Genomic DNA, 18,293 nt, shown 5'->3' on the forward strand with positions numbered 1-18,293 from the left:
CTCCGCCGTTACGACTGAGTTCTGAGCAGGAGGACAGGAAGTGGGTGCCTGCCCCTCTAGGAAGAAGCCGCTCTCCGCTGACACTTCCGGGAAGCAAAGGCGGCCGCGGCACAGGGATGCGTAGCAGAGACGGAGACTCGGCGAGGGTAGGGGCGCCTTCTTGACGCGCAGCAGCAGTTCCCGTGTTGCTTCCCAGGAAGCGGATTTCCTGACGTGGCCCAGCTCCGCAGTTGGCATACATTTCCCAGGCTAGATCCCGGGGGCGGGGAAAGTGGATGGGTCGTACCTCCCCCATCGTACTAGATTGCAAGGGGTGCTGTCTGGGTGCTTACGTTCCTGAAGGTTGCAGGCTCTGCTTCTCCTCTCAAGGGATGCGGGTGGAGGAACGGGCATTCGTGGGATCTCAGAAGAGAGGGCAAAAGCATCCATTCTGTACAAGGTGTGCTCCAGAGCTCAGTGCAGAGCCTTGCCGGGAGCAATCTAGGCACCTCCATCTCGGAGAATCTTGGTTTCCTGGCTGAGAAAGTTCACTTGTGCTCAGATCTTTCAAGGATTCCCAGAGCAAAGATTTGTTTGCAACAAGGGGGGAAAAGACATAGAGCTGTCTCCAATCTGAAAAGCCCTTTGATTAACATTAACTCTGGCTGAACGTTATTAGAAAAAATCCCAAGGGGCAAAGAAGATAGTTTTGTCAGTGTCTTGAACTGCAGTTCCCTTACTGCATATTTATGCTTTTTTTTCCTTTTTGATCACAGATTGGGAGCTAGATGTACCTTGTTTGATCTGCAAAGTTCCTTTTTCTCTACAAACAAGAACTTGTCATCAAAGAGTGCTCAATGGTCTTTTTAGATTTCTCAGTAGACCTTTTCAGAAGTTCTAGTTCTATAGACGGAAGGAGGTGTGGAGACCTTTTACCCATTGGGAGTTGCAGTTGAGCATAGATGGAAAATGGATGGAAAAAGACCAGAATGTGAGGGAACAGCAATACACCCACTCCTTCTCCTAAGGGAGACCAGTCTGAACATCTGGGAAAGTTGCAGGCAGAAGACCCCAGATGAAGAAAAAAAAAGTGTGGATGTTCAGCGACAGATATTTAGAGAGTTCTGCTACCAGGAGGCCAAGGGCCCCCGAGAAATATGCAGCCGACTTCATTACCTTTGCTCCCAGTGGCTGCAGCCAGAAAGAAATTCAAAGTCTCAGATGCTGGACATGGTGATCTTGGAGCAACTCCTGGCTATCCTGCCCACAGAGATAAAGAACTGGGTCCAGGAATGTGGAGTGGAGACTAGTTCTCAGGCGGTGGCCCTGGCAGAAGGCTTCCTCCTGAGCCAGGTGGAGGAGAAGAGGCAGAAAGAGATGCAGGTCTGGTTGGTTCCAAGCGGGTGGTAATGATATTCTTGAAGTTTCCGCCCCCAGCCCCTCCAAACCATTTTGGAGCTGGCCATGTAATACTCCTGACTCAGGCCAGCCTTCAAATACAGGAACTTAAAAGCTTCTCAACTAGTCCTTTCTGGTATTAATCATATAAGAAAGGAAAGAAAGAAACCTTCTTCTCAGAGCAGTGCGTGTTGCCCTTTCTGAAAATTGCCCAAGGGTTGTGAGAAACCCAAACTTCTTTCCACAGATGAACATGGAACAGAAAGGGAGGTGGGATGGAAGGTGCAAGTGCAATTATTCCCATTTCTGCTAATTCCCTCATTTCTGATGTCTGCAGTTGCAAGTGAAGATGTCCTGTCTTAATCTAGTCACTGAATGCTCTGAAGAGAGAGGGGATCTGTTCAAATCTTCCCAGGATCCACTCTTTGGAGGAATCTCCCAAAAAGATCCAGTTCAGGACATACCACCAGGTAAGGAAGGATTCTTTCCAAGGGCAAAAAGTTGTCAAAAGTTCTCCACGCTGCTGTCATTTAGGAGCTTCTTTTACAACCAAACTTTGGCCCTCTTGGCACAAATAGGATTTCTATCTAGTTTTCCCCAGAATGTACTGTACTAAGAATGCTTTGAAAAATGTCTGTTTCCGCCATCTTTGTCCTCCCCACAGAGAACAAAACGATACACCAGCTCCCACTGGGAAAACCAGCTCCTCTTTCTGGTGGAACAGAAACAGGGACTGTCCTTCCAGCTCAGGTAGGAAGAAAATTTCCCCCACCCTCAAAACAGCAATTGTGATTTATTCAAGAGGCATCTCCTCTATCCCCAAAAACTGAATTTATAATCCAGAATTGGTTCCTTTCCTGACCAGAAGCACTACGTAGATGAGCTTCACTTGATCAGCTGCAATCCAACAAACCTATGGAACACAGCAGCTCTGATGGATGCAAGAGCTAAGGGTCCGGTAGATCCAGAAAGATGTTGTTATTCATGCATTCAGTAGCATCAAATCCTGTGGAGACATTAATCAGCCTTTATCTCCAGTGTGTTTTTGGCCAGTGAATGTGAGCTATGCGATTTACTTCCTCAATTCTGAAACTTGCCAGGAACATTTCTGTTTATTTCATTGCAAGTCTCTTCTTTGGGGATTTCTGAGAGATCTTGAAAGACTCCTCAGTCTGTCTCTTAATCAGGAACTTTTTATTCCTCTTTCAGGATTCCATATCCTTCAAGGAGGTGGTTATCTATTTCACCAAGGAGGAATGGGCTCTGCTAGATCCTGATCAGAAAGCTCTCCATGAGGAAGTCATGTTGGAGACCTGTAGGAATGTGGCTTTTCTGAGTAAGAATTGCTCTCTGGTCAAATATTTGGGCTAGGTATTTTCTAGTTGGAAGGAATCCATTTAGTTGTAACTGTCAGACCTTCAATGTAGTCCAGATCAAGGAACAGACCCTGTGGGAATTCCACAACTACTGCTTTATAGTTATACGGTATAGTAACTGAAACATGAAAGCCTGTCTATGTTTCTCTTTGTGCCATCTTCTGTTAAACAAAATTAAGGCAGGGTTATTTTGCAAGTTTGGTCTAGTGGTTAAGGCAACGGGCTAGAGACCAGAAGACTGTGAGTTCTAGTCCCGCCTTAGGCAAGAAAGCTGGCTGGGTGACCTTGGCCATTCACTCTCTCTAAGCCCAACTCACCTCACTGGGTAGTTGTGGGGGAAAATAGGAGGAGGAAGTATTAGGTATGTTTGCCACCTTTAGTTATTTATAAAAATAATAAAGGTGGGAAAGAAAATAAATAATGAATTCCTTGTTCATGCTTGCTTCAATCTCAGTTAGGTCATCTCTAAATTGCTTTAATACATAAAATATCCAGCTATATTTTATTTATTTATATCCCGCCTTTATTTATAAAAAAAAATACCTCAAGGTGGAGAACATATCTAACACTCCTTCCTCCTCCTATTTCTCCACAGGAGGTATTGCAGGGGTCTTGACATGGTCCATGGAGGCTGCCAAAGTCTGGATGGATTCAAATAGGAGCATGCTCAATTCAAGCAAGACAGAATTGTGCTGATCTAGAAATCAGCGAGTTCCAAAATGATTCAAATTTTGATTGCAGGTGGGATTGCACTCCCTCAAAATAGTAGAGTGGCCTGCAATTTGAGGGTATTGCTGGACTTGTGCCTCCTACTAAAACCATGGATAGTGGTCATGCACCAAGTGGGCATTTGTCCAGCTTCAGCTGGTATGCCAGTTGCAGCCTTTCCTGGAAACAGGGATGCTGAGAAGGTTGCTCATGCTGTTGTCATTTCTTAGTCAGATTACTGTAACTCACTCTGCATGCAACTGTCCTTGCAGACCAACCACAAGCCTCAGCTTCAGACCTGTTACTGCCTCATAATAGCTATGCTACAGGAGCTGCACTGGGCACCAGTTTCTTTCTAGGTGCGATTCCAGGGTTTCGTTATAACCTATAAGGCCCTGAACATGCCTCTAAGAGATTAAGTGTCAAAAAGCAAAAGTACTTCTTTACACAAGGTAAGGATAACTTGGCATATTCTGCCTCAGTTCATTCTTTTTCTCCCAAATAGGTAATGAGCGGAAGAATAAACAGGAAACGGAGATAGAGCCCCTGCGAGTTGTCAAGGCTGAAGTGGGAAAAGAGACATTTCAAAATCAGTGCCCACCAAAAAATCAAGAGGGCATTCAATTAAACATTCAGAGGGGCAAAAATCCTTCTTCGTGCCCTGAAGTCTGTAACTTCCTGACCCAAGAAGATATTAAGGCAGAGAGAAGGCGACAGTGTTTAGATTATGAGAAAATATTTGAAGATCAATCAGATTTAAGTAAACAGTGTGAATGGAAAGACGATGGAAAAAAGTACAGTAGGTTTTTCCCTCTTAGTTTGCATCAGCAAGATTACATGGGAAAGAAACCGTTTAAATGCAAGGTATGTAGGAAAAGCTTCAGCAAGTACAGCAAAATTATTGCACACGAAAGAATCCACACGGGGGAGAAGCCATTTAACTGCATGGAATGTGGAAAGAGCTTTACTCAGAGTAGTCACCTTACTTCCCATAAGAGGATCCACACAGGGGAAAAGCCCTATAAATGCTTGGAATGTGGAAAGAGCTTTACTCAAAATAGTCACCTTACTTACCATAAAAGGCTTCACTCAGGGGAGAAACCATATAAGTGCGTGGAGTGTGGAAAGAACTTTGCTGATTCCAGTTCCCTTCTTGTGCACAAAAGGATCCATACTGGGGAAAAACCGTACAAATGCATGGAGTGTGGAAAGAACTTCACCCTGAGCAGTCACCTTACTTCCCACAAAAGGATCCACACAGGGGAGAAACCGTTTCAATGCATGGAATGTGGAAAGAGCTTTAGTACAAAGAGTTCCCTTACTTTCCATAAAAAGATCCACACGGGGGAAAGACCATATAAGTGCATGGAATGTGGAAAGAGCTTCAAGCGGATTGCTGATCTAACGCGACATGAAAGAACACACAGAAAAGAAGATCCACACAAATCCACTGGGTGTAGTAAAAGCTTCCATAATAGCAGTCACTTAACTTTGCATAAAAGGACCCCTAGAGGGGAAAAGCCATTTGAATGCAGGTAGTGTGGGGAACAGCTTCCCTTTGACTATGTTGACTGACTCTGCCATAAAGTCCATGTCAACTCTTAGCAACCACATAGATGGATTTTCTCCATGACAGTCTGTCCTCAGGGATATTAATCAACAAAAATTTCATAGAAGATATACCATTATAAATTCATTGAGTGTGGAAAAAAATTCTGTGACGTTTCTGTTACTTCCCATAAAAGGATCCACACAGGAGAGAAACCTTTTAAATGTCTGGAATGTGGAAAGAGCTTCATTCAGAAAAGTAATCTTATTGCACATAGAAGGATCCACAGAAGGGAGAATCCATATATATGCAAAGAACATAGAAAGAGCTTCAGTATTAGCAGATTACTTAATATATATAAATAAAGGCAGAAACCACACAAATGTATGGAAAGTGGGTAGAACTTTGTTCATTGTAGTAACCTGATTTCCCATAAAAAAACCACATGGAAAAGAAACTCTAAGTGTGGAAAGTGGTTTAGGATGAATTTTAATTTGACTTGACCTCAAAAAAAAAAACACGGAGACTTCATACCACAGATGTCTACTAGTTTCTGACACCATAAGCCACACCTGGCCTTTGATGGTAAGGCAGGTTGTTGACTTTAAAAACTGAGTGGGTCCAGAACACAGTCTAATTTTTATTTCATTTATCTTTTGTTTATCAAAATTAAATGAAAGGTATTACACATTATATCATTTTTTCCTAGTTATGTTACGAATTCCCCACGTCATCTTAAAAAATACAATTTGATGGTCAATTTTTTAATATTTTCTTTGCGCTCAACCCAATGATGGGCTTCTCCAACAAAAGTGATTGATCTGTTAAGCTACTCCAAATGTATAAATGGTTCTAAATAATTTTAAAAAATCAACTTGGTGAATTGTGTGGAATGATGGTTGAACATTGCTACAAACATTCAAGGTAGGCGAGATGAGATGTTCAATATTACTGATTGTATTTGTAATGGTGTTACTTATTACTACTTCATTAGCATTTAGTGAACTTTGGATGGTCTTGGAAACTAAGCAGAGTCCACCCTGGTTATTGTTTCGCAGTGGACCTTGGAAGAAATCTAGTGTCTGCATTGGGAAGTTAGGAAACATCCCAACAGAAGGACTTCCAGCTTGCTATGAATACAATCATCAAGAGCTGAGATCAACTTGGGAGCACACTTAATGTTTTACATTGTTTCATTTGTAGTTATTTGTTTTTGCTTGTGTATTAGGGAAGATTGAGCCTTCTATAAAACTCCTTAAATGATCATTATAGATTTGTTCCCAGTGTTTAAAATCTAATTCAGTCAGACTGCTTAGGAACGTGGTTTCATTCCCAAGAAGATGTGAAGAGGAAATCTATACATGGCCTAGGGCTCCCTACTTTCTTTCTCTCCTTCTAATATGAATTTGAATACAATAATACGTATACAGAACCAGAGGATGGAGAAGGTCTGTATTCCTGGAAGATCAGTATTTTTAAGGTACATGATTGCCTTGTGTTCTGTTCATTGCTGTTTAGCTGGGGGGGAAAAAGCCAGCAGAAGTAAAGAGTAGCTACTCACAAGATGGCAGAAATGCTTAAAGGATTCCATGGCAGAAGTTAATTTGAAAACAATACCAAGATTGATTGATTTATTCATTCAGTCACTTGATTTATATAGCCACCCATCTCACTTTTATGTTGGGTAGGAGTTCATAAGAAATACAGATAGTAAATGAAAAATCACAAATCCCAGTCAAGAGGGAAGGCTAGAGAGCAGAGGCCAGTGCCACCTTATATTCTGAAGAAAAGTGAGGTGGCACACATGTATGGGATAGAAGTAAACTAGCGTATCCTGCACCCAGCGGAGGTTTGACTGGATACACTCTGTGGTCATTACAGCTCTTAGCTTCTATGAAAGCAGCACACAGTACTAGCTGCTTAATGAAAACGGCAAAAGGCTAACCATTAAGAAAAAGGCAATCACTGCAATAATGGAGTGGAATTAAAGCTTATTATTGACAGATATACCGTGCCATCTTTCTGTTTTCTGATGGTTTTTCCAAACTTGTTTTTGAGGATTTCTGTAATGGTTGCCTAATCCCAAATACTCAGTCTCACAAGCTCGGGCTTAAAGATAACTGATTTATTAAAGGAATAGTATGCAAATACAGAGAAAGCTGAGAATGAGCAAAAGCGCGCCAAATACAAACTTAAAAGCTTTGCCTGTGAGCAAGTTCCGCCCCCATGCCCCGTCAGTGCGCACCCCCTCCCAGGTGCTAGGAACCGTTAGACGCACCTGGGAAAGTAACCTTGAACAGGAGCGCAAACCCAAACACACATTCCAAACCTTCAAAACAACGGAGGGCGGAGGAATGGAAAAAGCCTGGATGGGCGAAGGAACACGGGAAAGAAGATGACATGTGAAACGTTACAAAGTTAACAGAACATTGAAATGGGTAACATGACAATTTCTGATCACTGAATTTCTAGACCACTGTAGGAGATTAAATAATGTCCCTCTCTACAAAAGAAAAGGAGAATCGCCGTTTTGAGCAGATCGTTTAAAAATGAAGTGCAAATCACCTGAAGCCGAAACAGTATTTGATGTCCTCAAGGCATACTCGAGTTTGCCATCTCTGTTTCCTGCTTAAGGTAGGGCTTTGCCCATTAATAGTTTATCAGCCATTTGGAGTTGTGAGTAATTCACAAAGACAGCCTGTCTCTAGTCTTCTCTTTCCTGGAAAGCTGGCCCGCAGGCCTGGCTACGGCTGATGACTTGTCTTTTTGGTCATGACCTACTAACCACTCATAAAAATAGCTGTTTCTCCTTGCAAGCTTTCGTTAGGAGAGCTTTGCATCAATGCTCCAATATTCAGCTGCCTCCTCTTCGCTCCTTTCCAAAGAATTCACCGAGGATTAGATGAATCCACCTCTCGTTTTTCCACCATTTCGCATTTTCTGAGGTAAAATTTTCGCAAAGATCTTTTTCCATTTAGGATCTGGTTTTCCTTTTACATTCTTGATTTTTCTTTCCTTCAGGACCTCCATTTGGCTCTCGCAGCTTCTCCCCAGATGCCACAGCTATCTTTTACTACCTCAGATCAGTGGCTGTTCCTCAATAAAACTGTTTCTTAGTATTTTTAATACAGTATTTAGAAAATCTTCCCTTTGCGAAGGACTTGCAGCAGAACCACTCAGCAGTACTAATATTTTACTAGAAGGAGAACAGTGCTGTACGCCTCTTATAGTAGGGAGTTTCTCACAGGCAGAGTAAACGGCCCCGCCCCATCAAAGGTTTCCTTTCCGGAAGGTTCCAAAAGGGCACAATAGCAGCTGAAGTGGGAGGTTTCTGATTGGGTATTGAGAGAGACATGTGACTTCAGGGACCAGCTCCGCTAAGGTTTTATATACTCGGTTTTTTAGTTTCACAAAATGGGAGTTTCTTCTGCCATAAACTCAAGTCTTCTCGATTGTGGTGGATTCCCTTTAGACCCATTCACTGTGCCCAAAGTTTCCTTAACTGTGATTAACCATGAGTTAATTAACCATTAACCATTAACCATTATTGCCTGGATTCTAATAGTATGCCAAGCCGCATATTAGCAGATCACATTGTGGCTTAGCATCATCTTGGGAATCCAGCATTTTATTTTACTTTACTTTACTTTACTTTTATTTTTGGCAGACTTTGAGGCTGAGTTCACACAACTTGCTGATTCTGAGAGGGTGATGCTGAATACTTCAAACTCTGGTTTATTGGCTTGGTGTGTAATGTGAACTTTGCTGATCATAATCTGATCACACAAATAGTTTAGTACATCATGTGAATCCAGTCTTAGTCCATCTCCCACTGCATTATTTTCACCTTATATACCACAGAGGCTTTTCTGCTAATTAGTTATTGTATAATGGATTTAAATACTGTAATACTCTCCATACCTAAAAATAATTAAGCCTGCTGTCAGAAAGAAATCACTATACTAGACACACATGGTCAAACAAACAAAAATGGAAACTGAGATAACCGTATGGGACTAGCTGGGACCATGATTCCACTTATGGAGCATTTTTGTTCGCAAAGATGCTAGTCCTTATTGTAGCAGAAATGATTTGGGTTGAAAGTCAATCTGAGTGTCTGATGGGAGCTGAGGATTCTTTCTCTAAGGCCTTGTTTCCCCATGAGTCCATTATTTCTTTCCCTCCATTTATTCCATTTTAATAAAATCTGCTAGTCAGAAGAGATGCTACCAGACTCCTCCTGATTTTTGGCGCTCTCAGGCTAGCACAGCTCTCCTACAATGTCAACATTAAAAGACAGAAGCCACTCAGAAGAAAATGCAATTGCCTCTAACTGTTGACATTTCCAAATTCACCATCAACCATGACTTCACAAGTACAGTGCTTAAATATGCCATAGTTTGGGGGTGAAAGGATCACAACCCTACCAACTATCCTGAATTGGCAAGCACAATCCCAGATTGAGGTGGATTCTTTTTTCTGAGAAGGGAGCCCAAGAAAATTCCTTGACAATTTGGTCTAGTAGTTGGCAGTGATTACAGAAGGACCCTTTCTGTGTCAGAGAAGAGGGAAAAGCTACTATGAGCACAATACGGTATTTATTCTCCCAAAATCAGGGTTTTCTGAATTGTACACTTTATTTGAAATGCTTATTACATTAGTCCAGGACTTCCCTAATTAAGAAGGATGGTTTACTGCATTTCCAACATGTTGGTGCTATGTCTATAAACAGGAAACTGCTAGTCTTCCTATTCCCCAGAGATCAGGGGATTAAAGAAAGTTATGCAAAAAATGAAACATACAGTAGTTTTATGAAGCCTTTCTGATTTCTTGATACCCATAATGGGGTTCATGATATAAAAGGCTAAATAAGATAAATCTCAACTTAGAATAAATAGCTGAAAATATATTCGTAATTTCTTTGGTCAGGATATGGAAGTGGTTTGCCACTGTCAATTATGGGAAGTTTTTTGACTTTGCAGCCAACCTACAAGCACTGAAATTTCCTGGTGGCCCCCTGTCCAAGTATGAACCAAGTCTGGCATTAATTTGTTCCATGCATGGAGCAGATTGGACAGCTGCTGCTTCTGTTGGGACAAATTGGTAAATAGCTACTGTCAAACATAGGACAAAGGAAGAAGAGTTTCAAATGTCCACGTGCTGATCCTGTATATAATACATTGCCAAGCAAGAAATTTTCTATTGAGTTTCTTCTAATATAAAGCTGAATTTTGTTTCAAAATGTTTATTGTTGCAATATGCATAAATAGCTCCAGCAAAGGATCGTTACCTTGTCGTGGTGCTGGAGCTTGAGCACCTCAATGATGCCATGAGCTAAACCGTGAAGGGCCACCCAAGACGGGAAGGTCATGACAGAGAGGTCAGACTAAATGTGATCCCTGGGGAAGGTAATGGCAACCCACCCCAGTATTCTTGCCGTGAAAACTAAATGGGTCAGTACAACCAGAGATATGTCGGTATACCATCGGAAGATGAGACTTGGAAGATGGACCTACTGGACAATACACCAAAAAGAGATGTTATTTTCATCACGGGAGACTGGAATGCTAAGGTGGGCAGTCAAATGACACCTGGAATTACAGGTAAGCATGGCCTGGGAGAACAAAATGAAGCAGGACTAGATGATGGAGCAGTTATCAAGCTGGTCCAGCTCTGGCGTAGGCTGATCCATGAAGTCACGAAGAGTCGGAAGTGACTGAACAAATAACAACGTGCATAAATAGAAATTATCATATATCTTCTGCATGGAGCTGGGGGTTCAATCAAGCTGTCCAGAAAAGGAAACAGATGACATTTGCAAAACATTGTGATTTCCTATCTCCTACAGTAGAATTTATAATATAAAATGTATAAAACGTAAAAATGAAGCTCATCTCCTGCTAGGAACGTGGAAATTTTTATGTAGTTTCCTTGAAGAGATACGAAGTAGTCTGCCATGCCACTTCTGGGATGGTTTTGTGGCTTCCAAGTGTAGCCTACAGCCCTGGGATACCCTTGTGGTCTCTTATCCAAGTATGAAACAGTCCTGGCATTGCTTTCCTCCAAAGTCTAGAGTAGGATGCTGCATATGGGCCACATATGGCAGAGGGCTATTTTCAGAGCTAAAATCCTGCAAGTGCTCAGGAATTCTTTAATCCACTGAAAGCCAGAGAAGTGGGGATAACATTTTTTACTATTCCTTTTTATAACTGCAGCATAATTTGACATGTGTGCTCAATGATAATTACAGTAAACTCTTGGGTAAAGCATGTCCCAGTTTTTGATGTTCACATGTTTGCAGTTATATGATCACATCTATGAAAACAGGTACTATCCTCTTTCACTATTTTAAGATTAGCTTTTTGGTAGAAGATGGCACAGTGGGTATGATGGTTTTCTGGACAAAGCCTCAAATGAGGAGAAAAATAACTTGGACTCAGATCACCAGCTGCCTCCTCCCTTCCCCTCCTCCCTAGGAATCTACCGTTTCCTTTCTTCTAATAGAAGAGATTATATGTAGCTCAGGGTTGAACTGTGGAGTTTTTGGTGCTCTCTGAGCTTGGTTGTTTGCTTGCAGATGTTCCATTACCCAACTAGGTAACATCATCAGTGCTAATGAGCATGGGGTTTGCTCTCTGTTTATATACAGGCATTTGTCCTGCCAGTGTTGGTGGGGGTGTGGTTTTCTCCTTGGTAGTTCCTTGATTAGGGTATTGTTTTCTGTTTGATTGTTCATTTGTCTGGTGTTAATCCCTGCTTATCTGGCTGTTGGTTGCTGGAGAGGTTGTGTTCTGGTCTTCTTGTTTCCTTCTTAGCATTTTTATTGCCTCCTTTGAGTGGTGTGTAAATGTGGTTTATCTCTACGCGTCTATTGATTTGTCTGAATGTCAAGCTTCCAGGAATTCTCTGGCTTTTTTTTTTTTTTTTTGGAATTTAGCTTGGTCTAGGGTGCTCACAGTTGCCCAGTTGAAAGCATGGTTGAGTCTGTCCATGTGTTGTGAGGTTAAGGAGCTTTCATCATGTCTTCTGACTGCTAGCTGGTGTTCATGGATGCACTCTGCTAGTCTTCTGCCTGTCTGTCCTACATAGCGGCTATTACACTTCATACACTCTATGTTGTAGATGACTTCTCTTTTTTCTTCTTGGGCTACTAGATCTGCAAGCAAACAAACAAAATCAGAGAGTACCAAGGATTCCATATATCCTTTCTTTTGCCAGTGCCCCTTTTTCCAGGCACTGCTTGCAGGATCCGCTAGATGGCGACCTTTTGCAAGCAACCTCATTTCCCAAGTCAGCCAAAGAGGCACCAAAAACCCTTTGCGCTGACAGTTTCTGGGGGTAAGTGGGGTACAGGAAACTCTTGTGAGAAGGGAATCTCACGTTGCATCCTGCATGTGCTCTGCTGTCAAATATGTCACGCTAGTGGTGGCTGCGAGCAAGCTAAATTCTCCTCCAGGCTTTTCTTCAAGAGCAGAGTCTGGGTGCGAGGAAGTCTGGAACCCGGACTCCCGTTCATATCTGCCTCTGGGGGGCAGTTTACGTTAAGGGTTGAAGTCACTGCCTGCGAGGCAACTTGTGCTTTCCATCCGGAGGGAGCCGCACGCACTGCGGTTCCGTACGAACGAAAGACGCTACCGCGCTCTGACACATTTCTCCGCCGTTACGACTGGAATTCTGAGCAGGAGGACAGGAAGTGGGTGCCTGCCCCTCTAGGAAGAAGCTGCTCTCCGCTGACACTTCCGGGAAGCAAAGGCGGCCGCGGCACAGGGATGCGTATCAGAGACGGAGACTCGGCGAGGGTAGGGGCGCCTTCTTGACGCGCAGCAGCAGTTCCCGTGTTGCTTCCCAGGAAGCGGATTTCCTGATGTGGCCCAGCTCCGCAGTTGGCATACATTTCCCAGGCTAGATCCCGGGGGCGGGGAAAGTGGATGGGTCGTACCTCCCCCATCGTACTAGATTGCAAGGGGTGCTGTCTGGGTGCTTACGTTCCTGAAGGTTGCAGGCTCTGCTTCTCCTCTCAAGGGATGCGGGTGGAGGAACGGGCATTCGTGGGATCTCAGAAGAGAGGGCAGTCCTGGGCAAAAGCATCCATTCTGTACAAGGTGTGCTCCAGAGCTCAGTGCAGAGTCTTGCCGGGAGCAATCTAGGCATCTCCATCTCGGAGGATCTTGGTTTCCTGGCTGAGAAAGTTCACTTGTGCTCAGATCTTTCAAGGATTCCCAGAGCAAAGATTTGTTTGCAACAAGGGGATTCCATTCAGGAGAAAGATATGGAGCTGCCCCTTTCCTGACCAGCAGCACTAGTGGATGAGCTTCACTTGATCAGCTGCAATCCAACAAACCTATGGAACACAGCAGCTCTGATGGATGCAAGAGCTAAGGGTCCGGTAGATCCAGAAAGATGTCGTTATTCATGCATTCAGTAGCATCGAATCCTGTGGAGACATTAATCAGCCTTTATCTCCAGTGTGGTTTTGGCCAGTGAATGTGAGCTATGCGATTTACTTCCTCAATTCTGAAACTTGCCAGGAACATTTCTGTTTATTTCATTGCAAGTCTCTGCTTTGGGAATTTCTGAGAGATCTTGAAAGACTCCTCAGTCTGTCTCTTAATCAGGAACTTTTTATTCCTCTTTCAGGATTCCATATCCTTCAAGGAGGTGGTTATCTATTTCACCAAGGAGGAATGGGCTCTGCTAGATCCTGATCAGAAAGCTCTCCATGAGGAAGTCATGTTGGAGACCTGTAGGAATGTGGCTTTTCTGAGTAAGAATTGCTCTCTGGTCAAATATTTGGGCTAGGTATTTTCTAGTTGGAAGGAATCTATTTAACTGTTTCTTCCAAGATGTTGCCCACCCATTCAGGCCAACAGAGTGAGCCTCAAACTAGCAAATGCAGTTCAGTCTAAATATCTGCAAAGTGCTGCTTTTCTCCTTGTGCCATCTTCTATTAAACAAAGTCATGGTGGGGTTATTTCAATATCTTTCGCATATGTGCTTCAATATTAATTAGGTCATCTCTAAAACTCTTTAGGGCAGTGTTTCTCAAAGTGTGGTCCGAGGATGCCTGGGGGTTCCCCAAGACCCTCACTGGGGTCCATGAAATGAAATATATTTGGTAGCCTATGTTGAAAAATAATACAATATTAAAATCCTATCAAACAATTATAAGAAGCAGTAATGGCAGCAAATGAATTAATTTTAATTTATACTATGGTAAATATCAATAAATATAACTCATACAAACAAAAGCTCTTTTGGGGTCCTCCATAACTTTTAAAAGGGGGAACAGGTCCGGAGGGAAAAAAGCTTAAACACTGCTTTAGAGCATTTTGGCTATAGGTGGGGTTGTCTCCCACCAAATAGTAGGGCAGCCTGCAATATGGGGGTGGTGCTGGCCTCATGGCTGCTGCTGAAAGAGTGGATGGCGGCCTTGACAAAGTAGGCGTTTGCCCAGCTTCAGCTGGCGTGCCAGCTGCAACCTTTCTTTGAAAGGATGCGGATGATCATTGCTTATGCTATTTTCAGTCCTTAGCTACAATTATACTACAACTCACTCTGCATGCAACTGTCCTTGCAGACCAACCACAAGCCTCAGCTTCAGACCTGTTACTGCCTCATAATAGCTATGCTACAGGAGCTGCACTGGGCACCAACTTCTTTCTAGGTGCGGTTCCAGGGTTTCGTTATAACCTGTAAGGCCCTGAACATGCCTCTAAGAGATTAAGTGTCAAAAAGCAAAAGTACTTCCTTACACAAGGTAAGGATACCTTGGCATATTCTGCCTCAGTTCATTCTTTTTCTCCCAAATAGGTAATGAGCGGAAGAATAAACAGGAAACGGAGACAGAGCCCCTGCGAGTTGTCAAGGCTGAAGTGGGAAAAGAGACATTTCAAAATCAGTGCCCACCAAAAAATCAAGAGGGCATTCAATTAAACATTCAGAGGGGCAAAAATCCTTCTTCGTGCCCTGAAGTCTGTAACTTCCTGACCCAAGAAGATATTAAGGCAGAGAGAAGGCGACAGTGTTTAGATTATGAGAAAATATTTGAAGATCAATCAGATTTAAGTAAACAGTGTGAATGGAAAGACGATGGAAAAAAGTACAGTAGGTTTTTCCCTCTTAGTTTGCATCAGCAAGATTACATGGGAAAGAAACCGTTTAAATGCAAGGTATGTAGGAAAAGCTTCAGCAAGTACAGCAAAATTATTGCACACGAAAGAATCCACACGGGGGAGAAGCCATTTAACTGCATGGAATGTGGAAAGAGCTTTACTCAGAGTAGTCACCTTACTTCCCATAAGAGGATCCACACAGGGGAAAAGCCCTATAAATGCTTGGAATGTGGAAAGAGCTTTACTCAAAATAGTCACCTTACTTACCATAAAAGGCTTCACTCAGGGGAGAAACCATATAAGTGCGTGGAGTGTGGAAAGAACTTTGCTGATTCCAGTTCCCTTCTTGTGCATAAAAGGATCCATACTGGGGAAAAACCGTACAAATGCATGGAGTGTGGAAAGAACTTCACCCTGAGCAGTCACCTTACTTCCCACAAAAGGATCCACACAGGGGAGAAACCGTTTCAATGCATGGAATGTGGAAAGAGCTTTAGTACAAAGAGTTCCCTTACTTTCCATAAAAAGATCCACACGGGGGAAAGACCATATAAGTGCATGGAGTGTGGAAAGAGCTTCAAGCGGATTGCTGATCTAACGCGACATGAAAGAACACACAGAAAAGAAGATCCACACAAATCCACTGGGTGTGATAAATGCTTCCACAAGAGCAGGCATCTAACGTGCCATAAAAGGATCCACAAAGGGAAAAAAACATATGAATGTAGGTAGTATGTAAAGCACTTCACACAGAGTATGGATATTAATCCACCTCAAAAAATACACCTCTTTTCTGTAGATCTTTCTTTGTGTGATCAGGTTACTGTTCTAACTCAAGCTCTTCTCACGTTCTAAGCATTTATAAGGTGCAAAGAAGAAACCATATAAATGCACTGTGGGGGGAAAATTTGTGACAACTGGCCTCTTACTTCCCATAAAAGGATCCACCCAGGGGAAAAACCTTATAAATAATTAGAACGTGAGAAGAGCTTGAGTTAGAACAGTAACCTTATCGCACAAAGAAAGAGAAACCATATAAGAGATTGATAGTCCTTGCTTAATGACCCTAATTGGGACCAGAATTTTTGTTGCTAAGTGAAGCCGTCATTAGGTGAAACACGTGACTGCACTGCTTAGCAATGGCAGGTCCAGAAGTTCTGGTTACAGTCATTAGGCAAGGACTGCTCTGCTGTGTTCACCGTCCGCCCACCTATCTTCTTCCACATCTCTACCCTTTTGGCTGCCCTGCACTCTGCCATCACCTACCCCTGCTGCCCCCTACCACCCCCACCTGAGGTTCACTGAGGTGTGCCCTGACGAAGCAGCTGCTAGCCCTTTGCTAGGCCTCTTCAGCAGTGGAAGAAGATGGCGAAGGTCAGCTGGGGGTGGCAGAGTGCAGGGTGGCCAAAAAGGCAGGGATGGGAGGTGGGGAGAGAGGCAGGAGGGAATTGAAATGCACACTGCGGTTGTAAATGCAGAGAGGTTGCCAAGCACCCAAATTTTGATCATGACCATGGGGGCACTGCAAGGGCCATAACTTCAAGGATCAGTTGTAACTACCATTCATTTAGTGCCATTGTAACTTCGAACCATTGCTGAATGAATGGTTAAGTGAGGACTGCCTGTAGTCACCTTACTTTCCTATAAAAAGATCCACCCAGGAGAAACCATATCAATGCATAGAATATGGAAAGAGCATCAATATTAACAGATTACTTATACATAAAGGTATAAAAGCAAAGGAGAAGAAGCCACATGTACGGAACATGAATCAAAAGCCTTGTTCATTATAGTAACTTGATTTCCCATTAAAAAGACCACATGGAGTGTTGGAAGTGCTTTAGGATGAACTCTGACTTCAGTTGACCTCAAAAAACTGGAGACTGCTTATTTTAATAATCTGCTAGTTTCTGTCACCTGAGGTCATAGCTGCCCTTTGATGTTAAGGCAGATAGCAGGCTAAAAAATGGTGGTTCAGAGTTTGATTTTCTTTCATTTATCTTTTGTTCGTCAAAATCAAATGAAAGGTATTAAATATATAATATTTCTTCCTTATTTTGTTGTTAAGAATTCCCCATCTCATGTTAGGGGATAGTTTGATGATCAACTGTTCCAGAGGGATTTGGGGGGAAACCCATAGAAGATTTAGTATACATCAATTTGAGAGCAATCTTTAATTATGTTTTACATTGTTTCATTTCCTCATTCATATTTGTTTTTGATTACATAATGATCTTTCTGTAAAACTCTTGATTATTTTAAGTTTGTTCTCATTGTTTGAAATCTAATTTAGTGAGGCTGCTTAGGAACCTGGTTTCATTCCTAAGACGATGTAAAGAGAAACTCTTCTGTTCATGGTCTAGGGCTCTCCAAGTTCTTTTTCCTTCCAAAGTTAACTGGATTAAAATGAAATAGTCTGTTGAACTAGAGGATGGGAAGAATCCATCTTCCTGGCAGATACATACTGTATTTTCAATGTACGTGGCTGCAAGGTAAAATAGCACCTGGAACACACAATGGTTTGAAACCCAGTTGAGCCTTGTGGTTTGTTCATCATTGTTTATCCCCCCCCCAAAAAAGCCATCAGAAGTTGGAGGGGGGGATACCACAATATGGCAGAGATACTGATGGGGAAGTAAGGGAGTATTGTTCAGGAAAAGAGGAAGGTGTCTTAGAGAATTCCCTGATAGAAAAAGATAATTGGAAAAGATCAAAATGGATAGGAGTTCATAAGAACTATAGACATTAGATGAAAAAGCACAGAATCCAATGAGGAAACAAGGTGGGACAGCAGGAGAAGCCAATGCCAACTTGTAATCTAAAGAAAAGGGAAAAAATGTGTAAGGGATAGAAGAAAAGTCTAGACATCCCAGAATTGAAGAAATGATATAAGGAAGAATAAAGTTCACAATATTTATGTTTGAAATAGAAAAAAGAGAAGGTACAAGTTCAGGTTAGACCTCAGGAGGAACCTCCTGTCAGCCAGTGGAACAGGTTGCCACACGAAGTGGTGAGTTTTCATTTGCCAGTCTCTTCTGAGGTTGGATGTCATCTGTCAGAGACATGCTACTGGATCCTGCACTGAGCTGGAAGTTAGATTAGGTGAGCTCTAGGGTCTTTACAATAGTAGGACTCTGTGAAAATTTAAAAAAAACCCGCTTAAAATGGAAA

General features: G+C 42.5%; 3 protein-coding genes across 4 annotated transcripts in view; 2 read left to right on the forward strand and 1 right to left on the reverse strand.

The window, feature by feature from the left end:
• Positions 1-18,293, forward strand: part of LOC134491915 (zinc finger protein 420-like) — a 363,546-nt gene that overhangs the window by 44,198 nt on the left and 301,055 nt on the right. The window lies entirely within an intron of this gene.
• The window catches only part of LOC134492032 (zinc finger protein 493-like), a 149,204-nt gene that overhangs the window by 31,374 nt on the left and 99,537 nt on the right, over positions 1-18,293 (reverse strand). The window lies entirely within an intron of this gene.
• Positions 747-17,688, forward strand: LOC134491954 (zinc finger protein 287-like). Of its 2 annotated transcripts, XR_010067380.1 has the most exons (6): positions 747-1,362; positions 1,715-1,847; positions 2,042-2,127; positions 2,587-2,713; positions 3,967-5,690; positions 17,150-17,688. XR_010067380.1 is itself a non-coding variant. In XM_063296046.1 (5 exons), the coding sequence occupies exons 1-5, from the start codon at positions 949-951 to the stop codon at positions 4,998-5,000; spliced, it is 1,794 nt and encodes a 597-aa protein (XP_063152116.1). In that variant the 5' UTR covers positions 747-948; the 3' UTR covers positions 5,001-5,696. The 2 variants fall into 2 exon arrangements, 1 of the variants encoding a protein (XP_063152116.1); XM_063296046.1 differs by lacking the exon at positions 17,150-17,688 and having other exon boundaries at positions 3,967-5,696.

This window comes from Candoia aspera, chromosome 2 (genome assembly GCF_035149785.1).
Source record: "Candoia aspera isolate rCanAsp1 chromosome 2, rCanAsp1.hap2, whole genome shotgun sequence".
In the NCBI taxonomy this organism is placed as follows: domain Eukaryota; kingdom Metazoa; phylum Chordata; class Lepidosauria; order Squamata; family Boidae; genus Candoia; species Candoia aspera.